At 54.1% G+C, this 9,870-nt stretch overlaps 1 protein-coding gene across 6 annotated transcripts in view; it reads right to left on the bottom strand.

The window, feature by feature from the left end:
• Window positions 1–211: 211 nt before the first annotated feature.
• Window positions 212–9,870, bottom strand: part of ACTL8 (actin like 8) — a 75,727-nt gene continuing 66,068 nt past the window's right edge. For 5 of the 6 annotated variants that reach the window (XM_043445405.1, XM_043445407.1, XM_043445406.1 and 2 more), the window contains exons 2-3: window positions 4,308–4,689; window positions 212–1,939 (exon numbers count right to left, since the gene is read on the bottom strand). In XM_043445405.1, the coding sequence (XP_043301340.1) occupies window positions 1,190–1,939; window positions 4,308–4,682 (1,125 nt within the window). In that variant the 5' untranslated portion in view covers window positions 4,683–4,689 and the 3' untranslated portion in view covers window positions 212–1,189. Of the gene's footprint in view, window positions 1,940–4,307; window positions 4,690–4,796; window positions 4,816–9,870 lie in introns of those variants that run through there. The other variant, XM_043445409.1, reaches the window with a different exon arrangement.

Genomic DNA, 9,870 nt, shown 5'->3' with positions numbered 1-9,870 from the left:
GGGACATCTGGAATGAGTGGGGAGGACGCGGCCGTTAGAGAAGGGTGCTCCAGGCCCTCACCCACTGGGCTCCGGGGAACCACTGCTCTCAGGCCCCCGAAGCCCCCACAGGCGGCCTGGGCCCCACCCCGGCATTCACGTGCTCACACTCCTTGGGTCCCCCCAAAGGGACTGCCCACCCTGCCCCATCCATGACCACAGAAGCCAGCACTTCCAAACAAGGTATTTATTTGCACTCGGTAAACAAGTCCTCGGCCAGGGGCCCAACGGCAGGAAGGGCGCGCCAGGCTTCCTGCACCAACCCCCACTCAGCTGGAAGGAGGGGGGAGGTCTACGAACTTCAACTCTCCCATCCCCACCCACCCTATCCCCTACTCAAAAATAATTCTCCCTTGCCCCCATTAAAACCTACTCAATCAAAAGAATGGGACCGCCCAAGAGAAATGCCAGGAAAAAACAAGCAACTGTTAAGCGTGGAGATGGCAGCTGGCCGCTCCATCCCAGTGACAGACCAGCCCCCCAAAGGGTTTCCAGGGTGGTACCCTGTCCTCCCACGGGGTGGATCCCACTCTTGAAACAAGATAAAACCCTAGAACCTAGAAAAATCTCCCATGACCTTTGAATTCCAAAGCCAGCTAACCCCACCCCAGCCCAGCCTCTCGCTGGGATGAGCCCACCCAGGCCCGTCGGATGGGAGCTGGCCGCTGGTCACATCCTGAAGCCAGCTAACCCCACCCCGGCCCAGCCTCTCGCTGGGATGAGCCCACCCAGGCCCGTCGGATGGGAGCTGGCCGCTGGTCACATCCTGAAGCCAGCTAACCCCACCCCGGCCCAGCCCAGCCTCTCGCTGGGATGAGCCCACCCAGGCCCATCGGAGGGGAGTGGGCCGCTGGTCACAGCCTGAGGCCAGCTAACCCCACCGGGGCCCAGCCTCTCGCTGAGATGAGCCCACCCAGGCCGTCGGAGGGGAGCTGGGCCACGGGACCGGGCCGCTGGTCACAGTCTGAGGCCAGCTAACCCCACCGCGGCCCAGCCTCTCGCTGGGATGAGCCCACCCAGGCCCGTCGGAGGGGAGCGGGCCGCGGGTCACAGCCTGAGGCCAGCTAACCCCACCCCGGCCCAGCCTCTCGCTGGGATGAGCCCACCAGGCCCGGAGGAGGGGAGCTGGGCTGCGGGAGCGGGCCACGGGTCACAGCCTGAGGCGCTCATTGTACTCCGCCTTGGTCACCCACTCGGACTTGTACGTCGACAGATGAGCCACGACGGACGCTCCCAGCCAAACGCTGAAGTGCCTGTTGGAACCCGCAAACACGGAGGCCCTGGTTGGGGAGAAGTGGCTGGACATCAGCTGGTAGAGACGCGTGGTGAAGCCAGGGTAGAGGGTGTTTCCCCCGCAGGGCACCACGTGGGAGGTGAGCAGCGGGCACAGGCTGGGCTCGCAGGCCTCGATGGACTCCACGACGGCCTGGGGGAGGCTGGGCCCCTGCAGGTTGAACACCTGGGGGCTGAAGAACATCTCGGGGGCCAGCCGCTGCATGGCGGTCAGCTCCACGGGGGTGCCATCTGGGAGCAGGTAGCTGTTGCTCCTGTCGGCGCCATCTGGCAGGCTCTGATAGAAGTCCAGCTCCTCCCCCAGATTCTGCGGCACGTAGCACTTATTCATCTGGGTGCTGGCCACAGTGTCCAGCTGGAACAGGTTGTGGCGATTGTAATCTTCCTTGAAGAGGCTCTTGAAGAGATAGGCCGAGAGGTCCTGGCCCGCGAACTCCAGCGTCTTCTCCCCGGGCCACAGCGGGCGGCCGAGGTGGAAGGGCTGCACGCGGGTCAGGCCACAGCCCGAGTCCACCACCACGCCCGTCAGCAGGCCGGACGAGTACAGCGACATCTCCCGCTGGTCGGCCAGGAGGACGGACGGCACATCCAGCAACTCGAACATGATCTGCAGGAGGGGAGAAGACAGACGCTCAGCGTGCTCTCCCCAGAATGCCCTCATCCGTGTTTCCCCAGGACCATGCCAGGCAAAGCTCAAGTCGGCACAGACGCGTGTCCTCCAGGGACCGGCCGGCCCCCTGCGGCTCACACCAGGGGGGACTCGGAGGGTTCCGGGGGACCAGGAAGAGCCAGGCTGGCCCTCGGGAGCTTGCTCGACGATGGCCTTTCCGAGGACCGTTCTGGCGGAGGGGCGGGAAGAGCCTCAGCGTGTGAACACAGGCCCTGAGGCGACTGGGCGTGTGAGCAGCGCGGCGCAAGCCGGGGCCAGGTGGAGGGCGGGAGGCGCAGCCTGAACTGGTTTATCTTCTGGCCGTGCTGGGTCTCTGCGGCTGCACAGGCTCTTCTCCAGTTGCGGTGATCGGGCTGCCTGCCAGGGGCCTCACTGTGGCGGCCTCTCTGCCTGCGGACCTCGGGCTCCGCAGCTGCGGCTTGTGGGCTCAGGGGTTGCGGCTCCCAGGCCCCAGAGCTCAGGCTCAGTACTTGTGGAGCTTGGGCTTAGCTGCTCCATGGCACGTGGGACCTTCCTGGACCAGAAGTCGAACCCGCGTCTCCTGCATTGGCAGGTGGATTCTTCAGCACTGAGCCAGCAGGGAAACCCCTGAACCATTTTTTTTTAGAAGAAAGAAGAGATGAGAGAAGAAACACGTGCTGCACACAGACGCTGCCTCCCGAGACGTGGGGCAGCAGGAAGGGAAGGGGGCGGGGGAGGGAGAACACTCACCTCCAGACACGCTGAAGCCCGTCTGTTAAGATGAACACTTTCCAAACACCAGGACAAAGCTGGAGCTCTGACCTTCGGAGCTCGGCACGTCCCCGGCTGCTTCTCCCCTGCCCATCACCCCTCGGTCTTTACAGAGCACCACACCCCCTCCCCCCCGCCTGCCCAGCCCTGGCTGCGTCCCCAGGGCTCTGACACCACAGACGCAGAAGGGCTCTAACAGCCCCGCTCTGGAGCCTCTGGACGCCTGGCCACCTTTGCAGGCCCACAGGCCCATCTTCTCGCCTCAGTGGGAGGGCGTTCCGTCCGTTTCTATGCTCAGACTGTTGTCCCCTTACCACCTGTTCCCCATACAGAAGCCAAGGTCCTCTTTTTCAAATAAAAATCAAATGCAACCCCCTCACCCCACTTAAAGCCCCCCAGGAGCTCCACATTCACTCAGAGCAGAGGCTGGCAAACATTTCCCATAAATGGTTCAGTGTTTCAGATGTACCAAATAAAAATACAAGATGCCCAATTAAATCTGAATTTCAGATGGACAACAAATAATGCTTCACTCTATCCTAGGACTTCCCTGGGGGCTCAGACTGTGTTGTCTGCCTACAACACAGGAGACCTGGGTTCAATCCCTGGGTCAGGACGATCCTCTGGAGAAGGAAATGGCAGCCCACTCCAGTACTCTTGCCTGGAAAATCCCATGGATGGAGGAGCGTGGTAGGGTACAGTCCACGGGGTCGCAAAGAGTTGGACATGACTGGGCGACTTCACTTTCACTTCACTTTATATCCCATGCAATATTTGATACACAAACATTTGCTGTTGATGGGCAATTGCAACCTAGATAAAACTGTATTTTATCTAGCAGACCTACAACCTAAGCATTTTCTAGGCTTCATGAGCTGCGGTCTCTTTCCAACTACTCAGTTCTGCTGCTACAGGATGAAAGCAGCCATAGGTGATATGTAAATGAGTCGGCATGGCTATGTTTCAATAAATCTTTATTTATAAAGACAGATGGTAAGACACACTTGGCCAACTGGCTATAGTTTGCCAACCCTTGATTTAGAGTAAAATCCAACCACATCCCACAGCCTACCAGACCTATGAGATCCGGCCCGTCTCCCTGTTACCACCGTCCCTGGTTTGCTGGGCTCCAGCCTCCCAGAGAAGGCCTCCCTGATCACCATTTTCAAAGGGGCTCCCCTTCTTCCCCTCAGTCTGTTTTTACCCCATTGCATTTTGGTTTTAGAACTGATTACTACCTGGGGTTTTTGTTAACTTGTTCAGTCAAGTCTTCCTGCAGAACATGAGCTCTTTGAGGACTGGAAGATGCTCTGGGAACATTTATGGAGCCCATGAGTAACCCGCATCCCCCCCTCCCCATAGCACCCTGTTCACAGAGCACTGAACTGCCGTGCCTCCTTCTCTAGGAGCGGCTCTGTGAGCCCCCTCTCGCCTAATACGAGCGCCGGGCACACACTCGGACACAGTCAGTATTCACAGCGTGAATGCTTCAGAAGGCGGAGCTCCTGTGCCCACACGGGTCTGAACAGTGTCAGGCCTGCTCCCTGGAGGGGCAGCCCAGAGAAGACCTTACCTCCAGGGTCTTCTGACGGTCTGTGGGCTCTTTCAGGGGGCTCTCTGTGACGATCACAGGGAAGTCCCCATGCTCCAGCCGATGCTTCTCCAGGATAAATGACCAGATGTGCTCCACACCCTCCCAGTTGATGACGCGGCCCCGTTGCACGGGATAGCTGAAGGTGTCAGGTCGGCAGATGTCGATGCCGAGACTCACACGCCGCCGGGCGTAGCTGGGGCCCGGGTTCTCCCGGCAGGGGATGTAGTTCACGACACTGGGCAAGACCAGCTGGGGCTCATTCCAGCCCGACAAGCCAGCCTTCAGAAAGGCAGAGCCATGGTCGATGATGATGGTTCTCGCAGACATGGCGGAGGTGGGGGGAGGTCTGCTCATGGGCCACCTGTGGAGGGAGAGGACAGGGGTGATTATGAACCAACTCTAGGCCGCCACTGGCTTCTCCACCCCAGTCAAACCTCAGGCTCCCCTGAATTCATGTGCTCTGCTCACCTTCCAGACCTTTGAACAACCTGCAACCTGCACCTGGAAGGTTCTTCCCAAACTCCCATTCTACAAAGTCCACCTAAGAGGCCCCAGCAGGACGCCCAGCTGATCCACTCGCCCCGCTTCCCACCAAGCTCCTCCTCCTGCACTTGGCGCTCTCGTCCACACCAAGTGGGCACTTCTGCTCCCCGAGGCCCTCTCACATTCTGCAGACTCCTGAGAAGCTGGTCACACAGGATGGACCTGGCGGACTTTGGCTGCCTGACTGAGGACACGTGGAAGACGAAGCTTCAGCTGCAGGGGCCACTGCCCTCGATAGTAACAGTGAAACAACAGGGGCAGCGACAGGAATGACGACGACAACCATGGCGACCACCTCTGCAGTAGACGCTCTCTCACCTATCGAGCGCTGCGAGGCTGAATTGTAGGTTGAATGAGGCAAAACAGTCATGTGTGTCCATCAAAAATGATCAAATATCAACAATTTCACAGGGTTTGACCCAACAAACGGTCCCATTTCATTTTCACCACGTCTATTTGGCAAGTGTCATCCTGACACTCATTGACAGGCAGGGAAGCTGAGGCATGCAGAGGTTAAAACTACTCTCCCAGGGCCACACAGCCAACAAAAGCAGAGCTGAGACTTAAACCCAAACCAAGCTCCAAAGAACACTCCGAGCATCAGGCTAGGCTGATGAGAAGACGTGGGTTTCGAGTGTGTGCTGAGTATCTAACAGACTGTGTGCAAGAGGCTGTGAGTGAGACAGCTAATCATGACCGTGGTCAGTCTCCTTATCTGTAAAGTGAGGGCAATAAAAAAACCACACCCTGAGAAGACAGGCGTGGTCACCACCTGATTTTCAGACTTAACTATAAAAACTACACTAGCTAAGACCACGCGGTATTGGTAAAAGGATAATCACACAGATCTACAGGGCAGGGTAGAGAGTCCAGAAATAAATCCACACAAAAAATGTCAACTTATTTTTGACAAGGGGCAAAAACAATGACATGAGGAAAAATTACAAAAAATGGTAGGGAACAACCGCAGACCCGCCTGCAAAAAAAAAATCTTTAATCCATACCTCATACTTTGTTCAAAATTAACTCAAAATAGATCATAAACCTAAATATTGAACCTAAAATTATAAAACTTTTGAAAGAAAACATAGCAGAAAAATCACTGTGATCTCAAAGTTTTCTAAGATACAACATTAATAGCCTGATTCATAAAAGAGCAAATTGAGAGGTTGGGCTTCATCAAACTTAAGAACTCTTGCTCTTCAAAAGAAACTATTAACAGAATAAAATACAAGATACAGACTGGGAGAAAATAGTTACAAATCATATACCTGATAAAGAACTTTTATTCAAGAAATATAAAGGACTCACAAAGCCCAATAATATGAAAATAACCCAATTTCTTAAATGGGCAGAAGATTTAAACACTTCACAAAAGACAATATAGGAATGGCAAATATACATATGAAAAGATGCTCAGGGTCATTAGGAAAATGAAAATTAAAAACACGGTGATTCCACTGTACACCTATAAGAATGACTAAAGTTGAAGGCTGACTATACCAAGAGCTGACAAGGAGGTGGAGGAACCAGAACCCTCATCTGCCCTGCAGGTGGGAATGCAAGACTGTACTACCACCTTAGAAAACAGTTTGGCAGCTTCTCAGAAAGTTAAACATACACCTACCATACAGCCTAGCGTTTCCACTCCAAGGATTTACCCAAGGGAAACAAAAGCTTCTGTTTGTACAAAAAACACATGTACATGTTTTTAGAAGTTTCACTCATAATCACTCAAGTGTACCAACAACCTAAGTATCAACGGAGAGGTACAGACAAATCTCCATTCAATGGACTAACACTCAGCAACAACAAGGAATAACTGAAAAACACAACATGAATAATTCTCAAATGCATTAAGCTGAATGAAAGATGTCAGACTCAAAAGACACGTGCTGGAGGAGCTCCCATTCATACGACATTTTGGAAAAGGCAAAACTGTAAAGACAAAACAAACCAGTGGCTGTCAGCAGCCAGAGGTGGAGAAGGGCTGACCCCAAGGGGCACGGAGGCCCTGGAGGGCGATGGTCTATTCTGACTGTAGTGGTGGGTACACAACTGCATGCATTTGTCAAAACTCTCACATCCTCACAGTAAAAACTAAGAAGCAAACCCAGTGGGTGTGGAGACAAATGAAAGACACATGAAATCCCCCTGCAGAAGGCAAACCGTCACACACTCAGCAGACTTGGTACCAAGGATGCGCGTGGGTGTCTCGCGTGAGAGGCACGCCCAGGGGCAGTTCCGCCCGAGGCCACACTCCGGAGCCGTCACTCCACCAGCGGCGCGCCTGCTTCCGTTTCTGAGCAGCAGCTGCATCGACCTGTCGCTACAGAGCGTGGCAGCCACCGCCTGGCCCTGGCCAGCAGCCACCCGCTGTCACCAGCCCTGGGGCCGTGATTAGGCTTCCTTGAATTAGCTCTGACAACAGATGGGGGAGAGTGGAGAGGAGCAAGATGGAAGCAAGGCGCCGGTCTCCTCCCTTGCCTGCTGGGACCCAGAGTGATGGGGAAACGGGCACCTGGATGATTTCCGGGAGGTAGGCTGTAGCACCGACCTCTCTCAAGAGCGGGGCAACTGGTAACCGCTTCCTCGCCCCTGGCGCCCGCCTCGGCATTTGGGATCGCAGCAGATGCGGGCAGGCTAATGTCCACTGCGATGGTGGACCGAATTGCCCACTTAGGGGCCTCCAGGTGGGTGGCCCAGCTGCCCTGATCTGGGAACTTGAGGATGGGGAGCAGGGGCCATCCGCCTCCTGGACCATGACTGTAGGAAGAAAGTCCGGATGGCTCCAAGGAGCCCATCCCCAGGACAGAGACTGAAATGTACACGTTCAAAAGCATTTTACTGAGTTGCCTATTGTACAAAACAAACCCCTACTAAGCATTATGGATGCAAATCCTTCTGAAAGGGTTCCGGCCCTCCTAGAGCTTACAGTCTACGGAGAAAGACTGTCAGATCATGGCGCCTGATCAAATGTGTCATGCCAGGAGGGATCAGCGCAATAAAGAAAAGGAAAATCTGGTAGAAGCAACACGGAGTGTAAGGGTCACAGAGGCCTGGCGTTATTCCAAACAGGGCCTCTTTACAGAGTGACGGCTGAGCAGAGAACTGGACTCAGTGAGGACAAGGCACATGATTACCTGGGAAAGGATGCCAAGCAAAGGGACAGCGAGCGCGGAGGCCCCGAGGCGAAACCGCCTGCCGTGACCTAAGAGCAGCCCAGCGCCAGTGGGGGACGCGACGGGCAAGGGGAAGGGTGCTGAAGACCTCGGATGGGGCTTTCAGGGGGTGTCTGTGTTGTGCTTCGAGCTGAGAGAAGCCACTAAGGGTTTCATTGGGGAATGAATATTATCTGACTTGAGTTATAAAAAGGACAACTGGGCTGATGTGAAGCACAGACCATGAGGGCAAGAGGAGAAGCAGGAGGAGGAAAGATGTGAAAGATGATGGTGGCCTGCACTAAGCTGGAAACTGCCGAGAAGGCAAGAAGCGGTCCGAGTCTGGGTGTATTTAAGAAAGATGGATACGACAGAATGGGAGACAAGATGAGGAATAAAGTGCAATGCCAAGATTTTTACCCCAAAAGCCAGAAGAATGATGTATGCATTCACTAAGATGAAGACTATGGAAGGAACAGGTTTGGGATAGGGAGGAAATCGGGACTTTGATTTTGGACATGATGGAAGTCTGAGATGTCTACTAGACACACATGAGGATGTCTTGAGGCAGAGTTTACAGTTGCCCGAGCTGGAGCTGTAACTGAGAATCAGTGACTGGGTGCACCCATGCTAAGTCGCTTCAGTCCTGTCTGACGCTTTGTGACCCCGTGGACCATAGCCCGCCAGGCTCCTCTGTCCATGGGATTCTCCAGGCAGGAATACTGGCCTGGGTTGACAGTTCCTCCTCCAGGGGATCTTCCGACCCAGGGATCGAACGCGCCCGTCTCTCGTGTCTCCTGCGTTGGCAGGCGGACTCATTACCACTAGCGCCACCTGGGGAGCCCTAATGAATGGGCGGAACTGCAGATTCTGGGGATGGATGAGATCATGCAGGGACTCAGTGTAGAGGAACACTGATGTCTGAGGGGCTCTAAGGTCTGGAGGCCGGGCCTTGAGAGGGACCAATAAGGAGGATGAGAAGCAGTAGCCATGGAGGTGAGCAGGAACCCAGAGGGACTGTCTCAAAGGCCAAGCAGAAAAAATATTTCAAGAAGAGAAGAACTGCATGTGCTGAGAAATCAAGATGAAGATAAAGACCGACTGGATGAAGCAACACAGAAGCCATCAGGCAAGAGAGTTTCACTGGAAAGGCAAGGAGAAAGGTCTGAGGAGTGGGGGAGATTCCACAGAACCGAGTCTGCTCTGCAGAAACACCAGCACTCCACAAAACAAAAAGCAAGGCTGAGGGAGCGCTGAGAATTAAAGGACGTGGCCACCAGCACAATGTGCGTTTTCTGATCCTGGATCACTGAGAAATGAATTCCCACAAAGAGCATCAGTAACATGTTTCTGGTACCAGTCAAGATGGAGTATGTGCACTATAGCCCTCTCTACCGTGAAAGATAACTAACAAGTTTGAAAACACAAAAAGCAACTACCTGGAGACTCTGAAAAGCAAAAGGAAAACAAAACCACAGACTGAGGAGGAAAGTCAAACTTAGAGAAGCAACCCACGGAAGGGGGAGGTTGCTGCTGGTTCTGGGTCCTCTTTTCTCCCGCAGCATTGACTTGAGGCATATAAAGCATGTCCTTTGATCATAAAGGAATTAAAAGAAGTCAAAATCAGAATGATATCTGGAAAACCTCCGAATATGTGAAAATAAAGTTAAAAGGGTGCCTGGGTCAAAAAAAAAAAAATTATGAAATACTTAAACTGAACGAAAACTGAAGCAGAATCTAAAACCTTGGGACACACAGCTAAAACAGGGCTCGGGGGAGTTACAGCATTGCGGTTCAGTCACTCAGTCATGTCTGACTCTCTGTGACCCCGTGGATGC

Source organism: Cervus canadensis, chromosome 24, assembly GCF_019320065.1.
Source record: "Cervus canadensis isolate Bull #8, Minnesota chromosome 24, ASM1932006v1, whole genome shotgun sequence".
Lineage (NCBI taxonomy): Eukaryota > Metazoa > Chordata > Mammalia > Artiodactyla > Cervidae > Cervus > Cervus canadensis.
The sequence above is the reverse complement of the archived record's forward strand: the minus strand, read 5'-3'. Positions and strand labels throughout refer to the sequence as shown.